Genomic DNA, 20523 nt, shown 5'->3' with positions numbered 1-20523 from the left:
TCATCACAAGAACAGAAAGGCCCTCACACTGAATATGCTCCCAAAGACCACCTTTACTGACAACGTTTTGATCCGCAAGAATCTCCCTCTGGTCATATCACAAACACTTTGCATATCAACCCTGGATATAGTAGAATGTTATGACAGGTGATGTTATGACTGGGTGTGTTATGGTCTGAGTCAATGGCTCAAATTAGGGAGAATAAATAGTTCAATACATGTCAAGGGACTCGAATTTGCAAATCCTAAAAAAAACAAAAACAGTAAGCATTATACAGTATGATGGGTGTATGCAGTAAATTCCCTGAGGAACACGTTTATCAGTATAATGTGACAGAGTTTTGACTTGGGCTCGGTCCTAGGTCTAAAGTAAACAGACAGGAGGGAATACAGAACATCAATCTCAGATAGGCTAAGCAGAGCAGCGAAGGCAACGTTGTTATTAAGGTTTTATATTATATTATATTAACATTAAGGTCAACTTTTGTTTCCTTGTTTATCGAGACTGTGACCTTTATTAAATAGGCTGTTACTTTTTTCTTTTCCCCACAGTAGTGAAACGAAGAAACATTTTAGTAAAAGGGGAAGATTAGATGTGTCAGCCCAAAGGGCAAAACGACATCTTGAGAGAATCAATGAATATCGCTCGCCAATTACTCCTTGGAGCCCCAAACTTCAATCTCCCATTTTTCTCATCCTAAGAAAAAAACACAGAAACTGAATGCAATACTCATTGTAGAGGGATTTTGTTCCTGTGGTAAATGGTGGGGATGACATTTTCCAGATACATTGGCTGGTTAATGGACCTGTAATGACTTAGGCTACTGAAAACAAAAATAAGACCTATCCATCACTGTGACATTACACGTTATTCCTGACAACAACCTGGAGATTAAACCAGACAAAATAAAATGGCCTGTCACACATTTTAGTCATTTAGCAGACGCTCTTATCCAGAGCGACTTACAGCAGCAATTACTGTTGTGGTTACTGGCCCAATGCTCTTATCCACTAGGCTACCTGCCACCCCACATTTGAATATTTCTCTCCCCCTCTCTGTCCCTAAATCCCTTCAAATATTTTCCCTCTGTACATGCTTTCCTCTCTAACTGGCCTGTCCTATCATAAACCAGGCCCACATGGCATAGACATTAGCCAGACCTGGGTTCAAATTGTATTTGTTTTCTATACTTTAAATACACTACATGACCAAAAGTATGTGTACACCTGCTAGCTTAACATCTAATTGCAAAATTATTGCTGCCAAAACAGCCTCCACTCTTCTGGGAAGGCTTTCCACTAGATGTTGGAAAATTGCTGCGGGGACTTGCTTCCATTCAGCCACCAGAGCATTAGTGAGCATTAGTGATGTTGGTCGATTAGGCCTGGCTCGCAGTCCGCGGTCCAATTCATCCCAAAGATGTTCGATGGGGTTGAGGTTAGGGCTCCGTGCAGGCCAGTCAAGTTATTCCACACTGATCTCGACAAACCATCTGTATGGACCTCGCTTTGTGCACAGGGGTATTGTCAGGCAAAAACAGGAACGGGCATTCCCCAAACTGTTGCCACAAAGTTGGAAGCTCAGAATCATCTTGAATGCAATTGTATGCTGTAGCGTTAAGATTTCCCTTCAACGGAACTAAGGAGCCCAGACCATTATTCCTCCTCCAACAAACTTTACAGTTGGCACTATGCATTGGGGCAGGTAGCGTTCTCCTGGCATCCGCCAACTCAGATTCCGTCCGTCGGACTGCCAGATTGTGAAGTGTGATTCATCACTCCAGAGAACGCGTTTCCACTTCTCCAATGGTGGCAAGCTTTACACCACTCCAGTCGATGCTCGACCTTGCGCATAGTAATCTTAGGGTTGTGTGCCACTGCGCGGCCATGGAAACCCATTTCATGAAGCTCCCGACTAACAATGATTGTGCTGACTTTGCTTCTAGAGGCAGTTTGAAACTATGTAGTGAGTGTTGCAACCGAGGACAGACAAGTTTTGATGCGGTATGCACTTCAGCACTCCGCACTCGCGTTCTGTGAGTTTGTATGGCCTACCGCTTGTCACCTAGACATTTCCACTTCACAATAACCGCACTCACGGTTGACTGAGGCAGCTCTAGCAGGGTAGAAATTTGACGAACTGACTTGTTGTAAAGGTGGCATTCTATGACGGTGCCACGTTGAAAGTCATGGGCAATGGCCGTGGCTGAATCCACAAATTTGAAGGGGAATCCAAGTACTTTTGCATACACTACCGTTCAAAGGTTTGGGGTCACTTAGAAATTTCCTTGTTTTTGAAAGAAAAGCAAAGAAAATTGTCCATTAAAATAACATCAAATTGATCAGAAAAACAGTGTAGATATTGTAGCTGGAAACGGCAGATTTTTTAAGGAATATCTACACACGTGTACAGAGGCTTATTATGAGCAACCATCACTCCTGTGTTCCATTGGCATGTTGTGTTAGCTAATCCAAGTTCATCATTTAAAAAAAGGCTAATTAATCATTAGAAAACCCTTTTGCAATTATGTTAGCACAGCTGAAAACTGTTGTGCTGATTTAAAGAAGCAATAAAACTGGCCTTCTTTAGACTAGTTGAGTATCTGGAGCATCAGCATTTGTGGCCAGAAACAAAGAACTTTATTCTGAAACTCGTCACTCTATTCTTGTTTTGAGAAATGAAGGCTATTCCATGCGAGAAATTGCCAAGAAACTCATACAGCGCTGTGTACTACTCCCTTCACAGAAGAGCAAACTGGCTCTAACCAGAATAGAAAGAGGAGTGGGAAGCTCTGGTGCACAGTTTGGGAAACAGTCCTCAACTGGCAGCTTCATTAAATAGTACCCGCAAAACAACGTCAACAGTGAAGATGCGACTCCATGATGCTGGCGTTCTAGGCAGGGTTGCAAAGAAAAAGCCATATCTCAGACTGGCGAAATAAAAAGAAAAGATTAAGAACACAGACACTGGACAGAGGTAGACTGGGGGAAAAAGTGTTATGGTGAGACTAATCAAAGTTTGAGGTGTTCAGATCACAAAGAACAACATTAGTGAGACGCATAAAAAAATGAAAAGATGCTAGAGGAGTGCTTGATGTCATCTGTCAAGCATGGTGGAGGCAATGTGATGGTATGGGGGTGCTTTGGTTGAGTTAAAGTGGGAGATTTGTACAGGGTAAAAATTGATCTTTAAGAAGGAAGGCTATCAATCCATTTTGCAATCCACACCACCACGCCTGTGGACGGCACTTAATTGGAGTCAAATTCTTCCTACAACAGGGCAATGAACCAAAGCACAGCTCAAAACTATGCAAGAACTATTTATGGAAGAAGCAGTCATCTGGTATTCTGTCTATAATGGAATGGCCAGCACAGTCACCGGATCGCAACCCTATAAAGCTGTTGTGGGAGCAGATGGACCGTAGAAGTGCCCATCGAGCCAACCCAACTTGTGGGAGGTGCTTCAGGAAGCATGGGGTGAAATCTCTTCAGATTATCTCAACAAATTGACAACTAGAATGCCAAAGGTCTACAGGGCTGTAATTGCTCCAAATGGAGGACTCTTTGACAAAAACAAAGTTTGAAGGACACAATTATTATTTCAATTCAAAATAATTATTTATAACCTTGTCAACATCTTGACTAAATTTCCTATTCATTTTGCAACTTATGAACGGTAATGTATATACTGTACTTTAACTGTGTTTGATCAAGTTTGCCTGGCACTCTAGGCAGGCTCAATAAAACCCTCAAAGTATTTGAAAGAAAACAAATACTACTTGAACCCATGTGTCTGCCAGTGTCTCAAACCCTCTGCCATGTGCTGAGCCCTCCTCCCCCTGCCTCCTTGTCCATCCCCGGGCTCTGCTCAGCACGGCTCATCCCTCTCGCATCAAATGAGGAACTAATGCCCCTAAGCCACAGGGGTGGACTCTAACTCCACTGATAACGGCAGCTCAGCAGCTGTCTGACATGCTACAGCAGGCTTATCCCAGTGACAAGGTACAAGAGGATCTAAGCTGAGGCGAAATATATAACTTCCTCTCACAACTATATATCCATGCACTGTATCAGAAATACATTCACTGCTACATTCGGCTGCTTCAGAGAGGATGATATTTCTAAAGGAATACATGTGAATACAAACTGTGTGTGTGTGTGTGTGTGTGTGTGTGTGTGTGTGTGTGTGTGTGTGTGTGTGTGTGTGTGTGTGTGTGTGTATAGAGGATATCTGTACCTAACATGCTGCTTGAGGTGGCTGGATTTCTTATAGGCCTTGTTACAGCAGGGACACTTGTATGGCCGATCATTGTCCACCATCTCCAGGTATGTCTGAAAGACCAGGCGAGGGTTCTGGGACTGGATGAGACCTGGGGAGGAGGGGACAATATGAACAAAGTGCGTGTGTATGTGTGTGCATGCGTGAATGTGAGGGAGCGAGCGAGTATGCATGCGTTACCGAGGTCCGTGATGAGTATGGGCTCTTGCAGGGGGATATCAGGCAGAGGTAGGTTGCTCTTGGACACCTTGGTTCTGTGGATTTTGCGTGGGAACTTGTGCTTCTTCTGCTGCAGGCTCTTGAAGTGGGAGGCGATGTGCGTTTTTCTGTGGCCCGACGTACGGAAGATCTTGTCACAGTGAGGGCACGGGAACGGACGCACACCTGACAACAAGAACATTCGCATCAATTAGCACATAGAATGAAATAAAAATAACGAGAACAATCTGCATCAGTTTTGAAATGGAAATGTATTCATATCAGTTTAATCAAGAGACACACTAGAGAAAATACATACTTAAACAGTATCATATTGAGTAGGCCGAAATCGATTTAACGTACCAATGTCTCCTGAGAGATGACATAAAATCAAAAGAATCCTGTAAACGCCAACGCCTAAAGTTGTCAGCAACTAGCCGAACCGAACTACAGTACTCGCATACTCGCTTTAAAGACCTTCACTTTTCTTTTTCAAGCGGCTATAGTACTGTTTGTCCATTTTGAGACGCCATAGCCAGTATACGATTCCTCCGAATAGTCAGAATTCATCTAAGATAACTCTAGAAATCTGTCATTCATTTTTACGTTTTTGCCGAAGAGATCTTAAATCGCTCAATTTTACATCTAACTAGAATGTTTGGTGCAGTATTTTCCAATATTTTTTTGTTGCATGAAAACGAGTCATCTCTTTGAATGACAACAATGACTTTATTGAATAATCCCTACTGTTGACCAATCACAGACAAAGGGGCGTAGACTCGCTTGACTCCAGCTGCCCGAACAACTGAAAATAACTTCACCGAAGTCCAAAACGGGCAAAATGTTGTCATAATACTACTCTGGAAAGAATTAAGAGACCACTGCAAAATGATCCGTTTCTCTGGTTTTACTATTTATACAGTTGAAGTCAGAAGTTTACATACACTTAGGTCATTTTTTCAACCACTCCACAAATTTCTTGTTAAACTATAGTTTTGGCATGTCGGTTAGGACATCTACTTTGCGCATGACACAAGTCATTTTCCCAACAATTGTTAACAGACAGATTATTTCACTGTATCACAATTCCAGTGGGTCAGAAATGTACATACACTAAGTTGACTGTGCCTTTAAACAGCTGGGAAAATTCCAGAAGATGACGTAATGGCTTTAGAAGCTTCTGATAGGCTAATTAACATAATTTGAGTCAATTGGAGGTGTACCTGTGGATGTACTTCAAGGCCTACCTTCAAACTCAGTGCCTCTTCGCTTGACGTCATGGGAAAATCAAAAGAAATCAGCCAAGACCTCTACAAGTCTGGTTCATCCTTGGGAGCAATTTCCAAACGCCTGAAGGTACCACGTTCATCTGTACAAACAATAGTACGCAAGAATAAACACCATGGGACCACGCAGCCGTCATACCGCTCAGGAAGGAGACGCATTCTGTCTCCTAGAGATGAACGCACTTTGGTGCGAAAAGTGCAAATCCCAGAACAATAGCAAAGAACCTGGTGAAGATGCTGGAGGAAACAGGTACAAAAGTATCTATATCCACAGTAAAACGAGTCCTATGTTGACATAACCTGAAAGGCCACTCAACAAGTAAGAAGCCACTGCTCCAAATCCGCCATAAAAAAGACAGACTACGATTTGCAACTGCACATTGGGACAAAGATCGTACTTTTTGGAGAAATGTACTCTGGTCTGATGAAACAAAAATAGAACTGTTTGGCCATAATGACCATCGTTATGTTTGGAGGAAAAAGGCGGAGTGTTGCAAGCCGAAGAACACCATCCCAACCATGAAGCACGGGGGTGGCAGCATCATGTTGTGAGGGTGCTTTGCTGCAGGAGGGACTGGTGCACTTCACAAAATACATGGCATCATGAGGATGGAAAATTATGTGGATATATTGAAGCAACATCTCAAGACATCAGTCTTGAAGTTAAAGCTTGGTCGCAAATGGGTCTTCCAAATGGACAATGACCCCAAGCATACTTACAAAGTTGTGGCAAAATGGCTTGAGGAAAACAAAGTCAAAGTATTGGAGTGGCCATCACAAAGCCCTGACCTCAATCCTATAGAAAATTTGTGGGCAGAACTGAAAAAGTGTGTGCAAGCAAGGAGATCTACAAACCTGACTCAGTTACACCAGCTCTGTCAGGAGGAATGGGCCAAATTACACCAAACTTATTGTGGGAAGCTTGTGGAAGACTATGCGGTGACCGTATTACCGCCACACCGGTGGTCACGAGTCATGAAGACAGTCAAATTCCACATAACCGATTAGTCACGATAATTAGGCTTCTCCAAGCTCTGATGCTGCTGATAGTAACCTACCAAACTTGCTAACTGCCTGGTACTCAGCACTCTATTGTCCCTCTAAATCACTCTGACATCAATGCAAATGTAATCGAAAATCTAATCAAACACTTCATGAGAGCCCATGAGCCCATGTTGCTCAACATTTCTATAGGCTATGCAATTGCGTGAGAAAACAGAGTGATGGCCTCTACTAAATAGAGGAGGATCCCATCAGCTTTATATAGACTAGGCCTACTTTATGTATTTCACAACTTTCCTAATATTAACAAATATTAAGCACATTGCTTATCTTTACAACAGGAGTATAGCCTACCTGGCTGGCATGAAAATGAACCAAATGTGTATCTATTAATACAATCAAAATGGTTGAGTTCAAATCTCAGTTGGTGCTAATATCACACCATGATGACAACGCCATAATATTCACTCACCTGTATGTAGGCGCATGTGGACCTTCCTGCTGCCCGACGTGGAGAAGCACTTCATGCAGCACTGGCACTCGAAGGCCTTGACGCCTGTGTGCGTCTTCATGTGGGCAGTGAGGGTGCTCTTGACGGCAAAGGCGCGGAAGCACTGCTTGCACTTGAAGGGCTTCTCGTGTGTGTGGATGCGGACGTGGCGCACCAGGTCGCTGGGCTTCTTGAACTCCTTGCTGCAGTAAGGGCAGCTGTGCCACCGCACGCCGTTCTCCTCTCTGATGGAGCCTATGGGGAAGGGAGAAAGAGGTGGCATGGGTTGTGTTCATTAAGCATCAAATGGAAGAAAGACAGACTGAAACAGGGAGAGACTACCTTGGACCTGGCCAATAACAAACATTCATTTTCGTGTTAGGTTTCAAAACGTTTTGTTATAGTGTGCCCTAATGGATATGACACCGGTCCCACATGAGGGGAGCAGGCACAAAGCCGAGACGAAATACACTTAAATTACATCAATTCTGGGGATCAATTAAAACTCCCAATATATAGTGCATTTGGAAAGTATTCAGACCCCTGGACTTTTTCCACATTTTGTTATGTTACAGCCTTATTCAAATATGATTTAAATTGTTGGAGCCCTATAATGCCAAAGCAAAAACAGATTTTTTTTTAATTCTTTGCAAATTTATAAAAAATAAAAAAACTGAAATATCACATTTACTTAAGTAATCAGACCCTTTACCCAGTACTTTGTTGAAACACCTTTGGCAGCAATTACAGCCTTGAGGCTTCCTGGGTATGACGCTAAAGGTTTGGCACACCTGTATTTGGGGAGCTTCTCCCATCTTTCTCTGCAGATCCTCTCCAGCTCTGTCAGGTTGCATGGGGAGAGTTGCTGCACAGCTATTTTCAGGTCTCTCCAGATATGTTAGATCGGGTTCAAGTCCGGCTGGACCCCTCAAGGACATTCAGACACTTGTCCTGAAGCCACTCCTGCTTTGTCTTGGCTGTGTGCTTCGGGTAGTTGTCCTGTTGGAAGGTGAACCTTCACCCCAGTCTGAGGTCCTGAGCGCTCTGGAGCAGGTTTCTATCAAGGATCTCTCTGTATTTTGCGCCGTTCATTTTTCCCACTGCCCTGACTAAAACCTTCCATCTTTCCCTCGATCCCGCAGGGATGGTTTCAGGTTTCCTTCAGACCTGATGCTTGGCATTCAGGCCAAATAGTTCAATCTTGGTTGCATCAGACCAGAGAATCTTGTTTATCATGGTCTGAGAGTCCTTTAGGAGCCTTTTGGCAAACTAAGTGCCCTGTCATTTGCCTTTTAATGAGGAATGGCTTCCGTCTGGCCACTCTACCATAAAGACCTGATTGGTGGAGTGCTGCAGAGATGGTTGTCCTTCTGGAAGGTAATCCCATCTCCACAGAGGAACTCTGTCAGTGACTATACGGTTCTCGGTCACCTCCCTGAACAAGGCCATTCTTCCCCCCGATCCCTCAGTTTGGCCAGGTTGCCAGCTCTAGGAAGAGTTTTGGTGGTTCTAAACTTCTTCCATTTAAGAATGATGGAGGCCACTGTGTTCTTGGGGACCTTCAATGCTGCAGACATTTTTTGGTAGACCTTCCCCAGATCTGTGCCTTGACACAATCCTGTATTTATGGACAACTCCTTCCACCTCATGGCTTGGTTTTTGCTCTGACCTGCACTGTCAACAGTGGGACCTTGTATAGACAGGTGTGTCACTTTCCAAATCATGTCCAATCAATTGAATTTACCACAGGTGGACTCCAATCAAGTTGTAGAAACAGCTCAAGGATGAACAATGGAAACAGGATGCCGAGCTCAATTTCGAGTCCACTAGCAAAGGGACTGAATACGTTTACAAAGACTTTTAAAAACCTTTTTTCGCTTTGTCATTATGGGGTATTGTGTGTAGATTGACAAGGAAAAACATTTATTTAACCCATTTTAGAATAAGGCTGTAACGTCACTAAATGTGGTAAAAAGGGAAGGTGGTCTGAATACTTTCCGAATGCACTATATGCAATATACCTGTTTATTGTCAATGGACATTTCACGCGCTAGTAAACTTATGGGAGTTGAAACGGAACGGAGAGACGGTGACAAACACAAGCACACATGGACATTATTTGGGGTATGCCCTACCTGGCATCTGTACAGGTTTTTTGAAGATACTTTTCTTCTCCTTCTTGGCGGTTTTGTCCTGGCCTGGTAACTTCTTACTGTCAGGTAGAGCCCCCTCAGCGGCATGGCTCTGAGTCTGTCTGGCCGCTCCGTTGGTCTGGGACTGAACCACGCTCAACCCACTGTTCTCCAGGGCTTGCTGTATGGGTGTGGGTTCAGGGGTGACAGCGTTTAACAAAAAACTGTTACTAATACTATGAATTAGTACATTTTTTTCCCATCCACAGTATTGGATAATACTGTGCTGTATGCCTCGATCACATTATTGGAGCTAGGCTACATGACACTAGGGATTAACACCGGTAACCAGGATCCCGGGACTATCCTGGGCCCACTCTTCACATTTCTCCAAAAAAGGGAAATTACAACGTTTTACCCCAATGTCGCACTAATGCAATTCCACGAAATACACAACATACGCCCGCCGCAGCAGATTTGCAAGAAAAAAAAGATCACATTATCCAAACAGGTTGTCGCAAAGAAGCCTAGTGTATTTACTTCACAAAAAGTCATCATAAATTCAAAGCACACGCATAATTGACACTGCCAGACTGCACACAAGACCCCAATTAAGTTCTCATCAGAAGCAAACTGACAATTCGATCCCGGTCCAACCCAAGCCTGGTCTGACATTTAAAGTGAGCCAAAAACGGATTCCCATTCAAAACCAGGTTTAAAACCAAGATATGGTCACTATGCCAGGGTTCTCACAAAACAAGATTGTCGCTGTGCCACTATTTAAAGAATTCACAGCAAGTGAAACTGATATTTAGTAACGACACAGTAACTTTGATTGCCAATGACATTGTTGTGAATTGCGAAATCATGTTCCTCAATTAATTCAGCGCATTTCAGCAGTAGGCCTAGGCTATCTGGACACAGAGCACACACAGAGTGCACCCCGAGACAGTCTATAGCGTTGTCGAATAACACCAACTTTGTAATCGCCATCAAGCAAAAGTAAATTGAGCAAAATTGCTAAGCTTCCTAGATAACCTCCAACGAATGACAGGAGATATTCTATTTGGCTAAATCTAGTTGATGATTATACAGATCGGGAGATGGAGAGAGGAAATTGTTTAAATATCAAGGTGTTATATTTTATCTATGTTTAAAAATGTAAATATCCATATCTACTCTCACCATTTGTTGATCACACATTCTCTAGGGAAGCTCTCATAATGGGCGGCAATACAAGACAGCGCAGAGAAGCGCGTGAAATGTTATAGCGGTATTTGCGGCAGGGTAGCCTAGTGGTTAAGAGTGTTGGACTAGTAACCGAGTTCGAATCCCCGAGCTGACAAGGTAAATATCTGTCGTTCTGCCCCTGAACAAGGCAGTTGACCCACTGTTCCTAGGCCGTCATTGAAAATAATAATTTGGCTCTATATAAAGGCAATAGATAAGTATATTAGTAGATTTAGGCTACATTATTGCATGCTAAATGTTTCTGGTCAGTGAATGAATAAACAAGCTACCAGCCAGAGATCAATTAACCAAATATACAGACAGATTCAGTGCGGGGGAAAAAAATCACATTGATTGACTATGAGACAAGTCACAGGCTTTTGAAGGGAGTAAGACAGGCTACTACGCGATTGAAGAGAAAAATCCACTTGCATAACATGCAAGCAAAACGTTCTGATCAGCTAATGTAATGAGCAAACTAGTATAAAGATGATCATTAGCACACACCTCAACTGAGATCCAGTGAGAAAGAAAATCCCCAACGCTTGTCTCAAAGCAGTGCGATGGCGCTGTCCCAATCAAAACAGTGCTGAAATGATCATCTAGGTGACCACAAACACACACGACTATTGCTTTAAATGTGTATAAAGGGTTGGATATGACTTTGGGAGTTTCAGTCCAAGCAAGAATTTGATACATGCCTTCAATTGCATTAGCCTACTTTAATCTAATATTTTCATCATTCAGTTGATCATAATTAACTTCTTGGTGACAGGGGGGCAGTATTGAGTAGCTTGGATGAATAAGGTGCCCGGAGTAAACTGCCTGCTACTCTGTCCCAGATGCTAATATATGCATATTAGTAGTAGTATTGGATAGAAAACACTCTGAAGTTTCTAAAACTGTTTGAATGATGTCTGTGAGTATAACAGAACTCGTATGGCAGGCGAAAACCTGAGAAAAATCCAACCCGGAAGTGGGAAATCTGAGGCTTGTAGTTTAACTCAGCCCCTATTGTAGATACAAATATTGGTTGTTGCACTTCCTAAGGCTTCCACTAGATGTCAACCGTCTTTAAAACGTTGTTTCAGGCTTCTACTGTGAAGTGGGACCGAATGAGAGAGGAATGAGTCAGGTGTCTGGCAGATTGCCACAGGCTCTGAGGCGCGGTCACGAGAGAGTTAGCTCTCGTTCCATTGCTTTACTACAGACATAGGAATTCTCCGGTTGGAACATCATTGAAGATTTATGATAAAAACATCCTAAAGATTGATTCTATACTTAGTTTGACAAGTTTCTACTGGCTGTAACGGAACTCCGACGTTCGGCTGGACCTGAACGCGCTTTTGGGTTTGTTTACCAAACGCCCTAACAAAAGAAGCTATTTGTACATAAATGGACATTATCGAACAAAACAAACATTTATTGTGGAACTGCAATTCCTGGGAGTGCATTCTGATGAAGATCATCAAAGGTAAGTGAATATTTTTGAAATCAGACACTGTGGCTGGATTAACGAGAATTTTATCTTTAAAATGGTGTAAAATACTTGTATGCTTAAGGAATTTTAATTATGAGATTTTTGTTGTTTTTGACTAATGTTGACTGCGCAACATGGCGGATATTTCTTTTGGCTGGTTTGGGTGGTTTGGGTTCTGAGCGCCGTGCTCAGATCATGCTTTTTCCGTAAAGTTTTTTTGAAATCTGACACAGCGTTTGCATTAAGGAGAAGTGTATCTAAAGTTCCATGAATAACACTTGAATTTTCTTCAACATTTATAATGAGTATTTCTGTGAATTCATGTGGCTCTCTGCACAATCACCGCATGTTTTAGAACTACTGAACGTAACGCGCCAATGTAAAATGAGATTTTTTTATATAAATATGCACTTTATCGAACAAAACATACATGTATTGTGTAACATGAAGTCCTATGAGTGTCATCTGATGAAGATCAAAGGTTAGTGATTAATTTTATCTATATTTGTGCTTTTTGTGACTCCTCTCTTTGGCTGGAAAAATGGCTGTGTTTTTCTGTGAGTTGGTGGTGAGCTAACAATTGTTTGTGGTGCTTTCGCTGTAAAGCATTTTTGAAATCAGACACTGTGGCTGGATTAACGAGAATTTTATCTTTAAAATGGTGTAAAATACTTGTATGCTTAAGGAATTTTAATTATGAGATTTTTGTTGTTTTGAATTTGGCGCCCTGCACTTTCACTGGCTGTTGGCGAGGTGGGAAGCTACCGTCCCCCACATCCCAGAGAGGTTTTTAAGGTGAGTGTTCCTCTCTCTGAGCTTTTTCTAGGCCCAATGGCTGTTTCCCCGTCTCCTCACTCCGCTGCCGCCCACCTCTGCCACGTTGTTCTCAACACCAGCTTAAATCAATATAGCCTATTGTTTTCTAGAAATTGGTACCAGAAGTTTGCCGGTCCTCCCTTGTAAAAAAGGCTATTTTAGACTTAGGGGTTAAGGTTAGGGTTACAATTAGGGTTAAGGTTAGGGTAAGGTTTAGGGAAAATAGGACTTTGAATTGGTCCCCAAAAAGTCCTCACAAGTATAGCAGGGCAGGTGTGTGTGTGTGTGTGTGTGTGTGTGTGTGTGTGTGTGTGTGTGTGTGTGTGTGTGTGTGTATACACATGTATCCATGAGTGTGTGCGTTCGTGTGTCTGTGCGTGCATGTACACTTATGCGCATACGTGTGTATGTACATGTATGCGTGCATTCCTGAGTGTGTTATGATTCCCACCTGTAGGATGTCCTGGTTGATGGCCGTCTCCATGGTGATGGTCTGTTCTTGGGGCTGTGACTGGTTCCCCTCCCCTGTCACCTGCTCTGACAGCTCTAGAAGCTGCTGGATCACGTCAGTCACCACCTCGCTGCCCTCTGACCCCGCCACGCCCTGACCCGACTCCTCCACCTCCTACGGAACAGCGAGGGAGGGTGTGAAGGTGGAGAGAATGAGAGGAGAAAAGGGAATACTGAGAATGGAAGAGGTTAGTTGATCTGAGCAGTGTAGAGCATTTTCTATCTTTCGTTTTTTGCAGTGCATCATTGATGAGCGAACATCTTTTATGGAAGCCTAGTTCACCTAATTACTAGTGAACCTGAACACCTGATTTTCAAGGTTCCATTTACTTACAAAAACACAATGACATATTATGAAAACGAGAGGCTTCTTTATATTGAGCCCCCTCTGAAATAATCACATAAGAATCTGCATGTAGTGGTAGAGCTACAGGGAGGTTCCAGTGTGGGTGTGTCTGATCCTTCAGCATCAAGCTAGCTGCAGCGTGAGGCAACAAACTGAATGCAGAGGTCAGAAACCGAATCAGGAGAAACTTCCAGAAGTTCACATCATCTGCATGCACTCACTCACCTGTGTGTTGGCCGATTCCTCTATGAGCAAGATGTGCATCTTGCTGATGTGGGCGTTGAGACTGCCCAGCTTTTTGAACACACAGCTACAGTCCATGCATGGGAACAGTGGTACTCCCGTAAGCTGAAGAGACAAATATACAGGAAACAAAGTCAGTATACACACAACTGTGATTATTACTTTATATTAAATGAGCTGTTAAAGGCCTAAATGCTTTTGTTGGGAATTAGCAGAAAGCTACATTCTTCGTCCATTTTTATATTAAAAATAAATTATTTTACATTAGGTGAAAATAAACTACCTAATGCCATGTCATTCTAATTTAATACCAACTAAATCAAATCAAATCATCAAATTTTATTTGTCACATACACATGGTTAGCAGATGTTAATGCGAGTGTAGCGAAATGCTTGTGCTTCTAGTTCCGACAATGCAGTAATAACAAGTAATCTAACTAACAATTCCAAAACTACTGTCTTGTACACAGTGTAAGGGGATAAAGAATATGTACATAAGGATATATGAATGAGTGATGGTACAGAGCAGCATAGGCAAGATACAGTAGATGGTATCGGGTACAGTATGTACAAATGTGATGAGTATGTAAACAAAGTGGCATAGTATAGTATAAAGTGGCTAGTGATACATGTATTACATAAGGATACCGTCGATGATATAGAGTACAGTATATACGTATGCATATGAGATGAATAATGTAGGGTAAGTAACATTTATATAAGGTAGCATTGTTTAAAGTGGCTAGTGATATATTTACATCATTTCCCATCAATTCCCATTATTAAAGTGGCTGGAGTTGAGTCAGTGTCAGTGTGTTGGCAGCAGCCACTCAGTGTTAGTGGTGGCTGTTTAACAGTCTGATGGCCTTGAGATAGAAGCTGTTTTTCAGTCTCTCGGTCCCAGCTTTGATGCACCTGTACTGACCTCGCCTTCTGGATGATAGCGGGGTGAACAGGCAGTGGCTCGGGTGGTTGATGTCCTTGATGATCTTTATGGCCTTCCTGTGACATCGGGTGGTGTAGGTGTCCTGGAGGGCAGGTAGTTTGCCCCCGGTGATGCGTTGTGCAGACCTCACTACCCTCTGGAGAGCCTTACGGTTGAGGGCGGTGCAGTTGCCATACCAGGCGGTGATACAGCCCGCCAGGATGCTCTCGATTGTGCATCTGTAGAAGTTTGTGAGTGCTTTTGGTGACAAGCCGAATTTCTTCAGCCTCCTGAGGTTGAAGAGGCGCTGCTGCGCCTTCTTCACGATGCTGTCTGTGTGAGTGGACCAATTCAGTTTTTCTGTGATGTGTATGCCGAGGAACTTAAAACTTGCTACCCTCTCCACTACTGTTCCATCGATGTGGATAGGGGGGTGTTCCCTCTGCTGTTTCCTGAAGTCCACAATCATCTCCTTAGTTTTGTTGACGTTGAGTGTGAGGTTATTTTCCTGACACCACACTCCGAGGGCCCTCACCTCCTCCCTGTAGGCCGTCTCATCGTTGTTGGTAATCAAGCCTACCACTGTTGTGTCGTCCGCAAACTTGATGATTGAGTTGGAGGCGTGCGTGGCCACGCAGTCGTGGGTGAACAGGGAGTACAGGAGAGGGCTCAGAACGCACCCTTGTGGGGCCCCAGTGTTGAGGATCAGCGGGGAGGAGATGTTGTTGCCTACCCTCACCACCTGGGGGCGGCCCGTCAGGAAGTCCAGTACCCAGTTGCACAGGGCGGGGTCGAGACCCAGGGTCTCGAGCTTGATGACGAGCTTGGAGGGTACTATGGTGTTGAATGCCGAGCTGTAGTCGATGAACAGCATTCTCACATAGGTATTCCTCTTGTCCAGATGGGTTAGGGCAGTGTGCAGTGTGGTTGAGATTGCATCGTCTGTGGACCTATTTGGGCGGTAAGCAAATTGGAGTGGGTCTAGGGTGTCAGGTAGGGTGGAGGTGATATGGTCCTTGACTAGTCTCTCAAAGCACTTCATGATGACGGATGTGAGTGCTACGGGGCGGTAGTCATTTAGCTCAGTTACCTTAGCTTTCTTGGGAACAGGAACAATGGTGGCCCTCTTGAAGCATGTGGGAACAGCAGACTGGTATAGGGATTGATTGAATATGTCCGTAAACACACCGGCCAGCTGGTCTGCGCATGCTCTGAGGGCGCGGCTGGGGATGCCATCTGGGCCTGCAGCCTTGCGAGGGTTAACACGTTTAAATGTCTTACTCACCTCGGCTGCAGCGAAGGAGAGACCGCATGTTTTCGTTGCAGGCCGTGTCAGTGGCACTATATTGTCCTCAAAGCGGGCAAAAAAGTTATTTAGTCTGCCTGGGAGCAAGACATCCTGGTCCGTGACTGGGCTGGATTTCTTCCTGTAGTCCGTGATTGACTGTAGACCCTGCCACATGCCTCTTGTGTCTGAGCCGTTGAATTGAGATTCTACTTTGTCTCTGTACTGGCGCTTAGCTTGTTTGATAGCCTTGCGGAGGGAATAGCTGCACTGTTTGTATTCGGTCATGTTACCAGACACCTTGCCCTGATTAAAAGCAGTGGTTCGCGCTTTCAGTTTCACACGAATGCTGCCATCAATCCACGGTTTCTGGTTAGGGAATGTTTTAATCGTTGCTATGGGAACGACATCTTCAACGCACGTTCTAATGAACTCGCACACCGAATCAGCGTATTCGTCAATGTTGTTATCTGACGCAATACGAAACATCTCCCAGTCCACGTGATGGAAGCAGTCTTGGAGTGTGGAGTCAGCTTGGTCGGACCAGCGTTGGACAGACCTCAGCGTGGGAGCCTCTTGTTTTAGTTTCTGTCTGTAGGCAGGGATCAACAAAATGGAGTCGTGGTCAGCTTTTCCGAAAGGGGGGCGGGGCAGGGCCTTATATGCGTCGCGGAAGTTAGAGTAACAATGGTCCAAGGTCTTTCCTCCCCTGGTTGCGCAATCGATATGCTGATAAAATTTGGGGAGTCTTGTTTTCAGATTAGCCTTGTTAAAATCCCCAGCTACAATGAATGCAGCCTCCGGATAAATTGTTTCCAGTTTGCAGAGAGTTAAATAAAGTTCGTTCAGAGCCATCGATGTGTCTGCTTGGGGGGGGATATATACGGCTGTGATTATAATCGAAGAGAATTCTCTTGGTAGATAATGCGGTCTACATTTGATTGTGAGGAATTCTAAATCAGGTGAACAGAAGATGTACACTGAGTGTACAAAACATTAGCAACACCTTCCTAACATTGAGTTGCACCCCTTTTGCCCTCAGAACAGCCACAATTTGTTGGGGCATGGACTCTATAAGGTGTCGAAAGCGTTTCACAGGGATGCTGGCCCATGTTGAATCCAATGCTTCCCACAGTTGTGTCAAGTTGGCTGGATTTCCTTTGGGTGGGTTCTTGATACACACAGGAAACTGTTGAGTGTGAAAAGAACTGGAATGCTGCTGGGTTTGACACTCAAACCGGTGCGCCTGGCACCTATTACCATACCCAGTTCAAAATGACACCGAAATCTTTTGTCCTGCCCATTCAACCTCTGAATGGCTAACATACACAATCCATGTCTCAAGACTTAAAAATCCTTCTTTAACTCGTCTCCTCCCCTTCATCTACAATGACTGAAGTGGATTTAACTGACCATAAGGGATCATAGCTTTCACCTAGGTTCACCTGGTCAGTCTATGCCATGGAAAGAGCAGGTGTTCCTAATGTTTTGCACAATCAGTGTATACATTATACATATTTTATCTTCAGCCAAGACAGATATTACAAATATCCATCTTCTGATTATTTTAATGGGCAATCTAATATAAGGCAGCGATTAGTAGGATAGAGAACAATTTCATGCAAAAACCTTGAGATAATCTAAAAACAATCCCACTTCCCTGTCCATACTCCAGATGCTGCTTATGAAATGCATTCCCACTCCCATCCGACTTTAATATATTCATAAAGCCCGTTCATAAAGCCGAGGTCCTGACTGCCAGAGTAGGTTGAAGGACACTCGTGAGAATCACATGCATTATTCAAAAAAAAAGTTTAATAAATATGATTTGGGGCTTTCGGGGCAGATTCAAATCAACTCACCGCATCATTGCCAATTAGCACTGACGGACAACAACACGCTACAGGCGCTCTTTAGAATCTTTAGAATCATTCGTTTAAAAATGGTCAGTTGATAAAACGATCACATGTATTTGTTGTGAGGAAAATTGAAAGGCTATCTGATTGAGTTAGCCCCTCAATAAAAAACTACGAAGCCTCACATTTGCATGTCCTCATTTGCATCGATGTAAGTAATGATGACTACTGGACACAAATTCGATGAAAGTAGCACTCAGATCCAGAAGAGCATACAGCCAGTCACTCAAAAACGGCTGCCTATAAAACACCAACTCCTCGACTGCCATCGTCATACTGAATAACCCAGAGACTGCTTTTCATTTAGGATCATTATTTTCCACATGGACTGTCAAATATGTGAAAAAAAGAAAAAAATCACATTAGATGTGTGCAATATTGCTACATCAGTAATAGAAGCTTCTGTTTCATAAGAATGTCCAATATTATTTCCGTATATCTAACTGATTAAAGACAAAAGGGCGGGGGGGGGGGGGGGTCAAAGGTCAGAAGACACAAGACCCACCTTCACATAAAATCCATTTCCTACCATGATTTTGTCTGTGATCAGAATGCATGAAGAGGCATTTTTTAAATGAACAAGCTCCGTTGCAGACAGTGTAATAGAATGTAAGCCTTCTGTTCTGAGTGGTAAAATGCGACAGCAGATCATGAACTATTGCAGCATTAGTCTGGATCCATCCATCGATCTGTGTGCCCTGCCCTGCATCCCTGACGGAGTCATCTCTTCATGTGCCATTACCTATTCATGACCCCACAGAGCTGCCTCTCCATCGAGGCTACAGGAGCTGGGAGCTATCCTCGCTCTCTCTTCCTCTCCATTAGTCGCCTTCATTTTTTATGGGCCTGCAACCGACGGAGGAGTCATGCTCTTCTATGGACATTACAGGATATTGAGGGAGCCTAAAATGACCTGGCTGGCATATAATAGAGAAACAGCCAGGTCTTGCGTTCAGCTAGACGACTCATAAGATACATTTTCGAATGACATAGGCACATAGGTGACGAGGACAATTAACAGTAATTTAAGCTCATTCTCTGTCTAAGAGACTGACATTTTTTTTACGTGAGAGACAGAGTCTTTCTCTATTGAAGCAATTGAGCCGGGAGGAGGGTGACCGTGTGTGGGAGTAAGTGAGAAAGAGAGAGTGAGACAGGGGGGCCTGTCCAGAGACCCTTACACCATGCCCAGACAGGACGCGCGCAAATATATTTTGTCCCCCCCACACCAAACGCGATCACGACACGCAGGTTGAAATATCAAAACAAACTCTGAACCAATTATATTAATTTAGGGACAGGTCAAAAAGCATTACAAATTTATGGCAATTTAGCTAGCTAGCTTGCAGTTGCTAGCTAATTTGTCATATTTAACTAGCTTGCAGTTGCTAGCTAATTTGTCATATTTAGCTAGCTTGCTGTTGCTAGCTAATTTGTCCTGAAATATAAATGTTGAGTTGTTAGTTTACCTGAAATACAAAAGGTCCGCTATTCCGACAATTAATCCACACATAAAACAGTCAACCGAATTGTTTCTAGTCATCTCTCCTCCTTCCAGGCTTTTCTTCTTTGGACTCTATATTGCGATTGACATCTAACTTTCATAGTATTACCACGACGACCGACCTCAGTTCATCTTTTAATCACCCACGTGGGTATAATCAATGAATAGATGGCACGTTCTATAAATCATTGAGGAGATGGGAGAGGCAGGACTTGCACCGCGTTCAGCGTCACAAATAGAACTGACTTCTATTTTAGCGCTTGGCAAAGCAGACGCTCGTTCGCGCACGTGACTAGTGTGGGTGCAATGATTGAATAACACATATGCGTACATTTATTTTGCAATGCTCGCGTACGCAACGCGAGTGGTGTGGTCAGCATTTTAGACTCTACCCTAGACGGTGGGGCCCGAAATTATGAACACCCATGATAAAGATCAGTGGTGGAAAAAGTACCCAATTGTCATACTTGAGTAAAAGGTACCTTAATAGAAAATTACTCAAGTAAAAGTCACCCAGTAAAATACTACTTGAGTAGAAGTCTAAAAGTATTTGGTTTTAAATGCACTTAAGTATCAAAAGTAAATGTAAATCGCTAAAATATACAGTACCAGTCAAAATTTTGGAAACACCTACTCATGCAAGGGTTTTTCTTTATTTGTACTATTTTCTACATTGTAGAATAATAACGAAGACATCACAACTATGAAATAACACATATGGAATCATGTATTAACTGAAAAAAAGTGTTAAACAAATCAAAATATACTTCAGATTCTTCAAAGAAGCCACATTTGCCTTGATGACATCTTTACACACTCACCTGGAATGCATTTCAATTAACAGGAGTGCCTGTTAAAAGTTAATTTCTGGAATTTCTTTC

The 20523-nt window shown here is 43.2% G+C and overlaps 1 protein-coding gene and 1 long non-coding RNA gene across 2 annotated transcripts in view; one reads left to right on the top strand and one right to left on the bottom strand.

The window, feature by feature from the left end:
* LOC149984550 (uncharacterized) overlaps window positions 1–20523 on the top strand; it is a 220238-nt gene that overhangs the window by 183161 nt on the left and 16554 nt on the right. The gene's annotated exons all lie outside the window — the stretch shown is intronic.
* LOC110518348 (zinc finger protein 236) overlaps window positions 1–20523 on the bottom strand; it is a 91763-nt gene that overhangs the window by 55994 nt on the left and 15246 nt on the right. The window contains exons 7-12 of the mRNA XM_036973839.2: window positions 13995–14117; window positions 13365–13538; window positions 9391–9568; window positions 7238–7510; window positions 4460–4663; window positions 4238–4370 (exon numbers count right to left, since the gene is read on the bottom strand). Of these exons, the coding sequence (XP_036829734.2) occupies window positions 4238–4370; window positions 4460–4663; window positions 7238–7510; window positions 9391–9568; window positions 13365–13538; window positions 13995–14117 (1085 nt within the window). The remainder of the gene's footprint in view (window positions 1–4237; window positions 4371–4459; window positions 4664–7237; window positions 7511–9390; window positions 9569–13364; window positions 13539–13994; window positions 14118–20523) is intronic.

This window comes from Oncorhynchus mykiss, chromosome 3 (assembly GCF_057628025.1).
Source record: "Oncorhynchus mykiss isolate SJ-2025 chromosome 3, ASM5762802v1, whole genome shotgun sequence".
NCBI lineage: Eukaryota > Metazoa > Chordata > Actinopteri > Salmoniformes > Salmonidae > Oncorhynchus > Oncorhynchus mykiss.
Note: the sequence above shows the minus strand (reverse complement) of the source record. Positions and strands in the feature narration are given on the sequence as shown.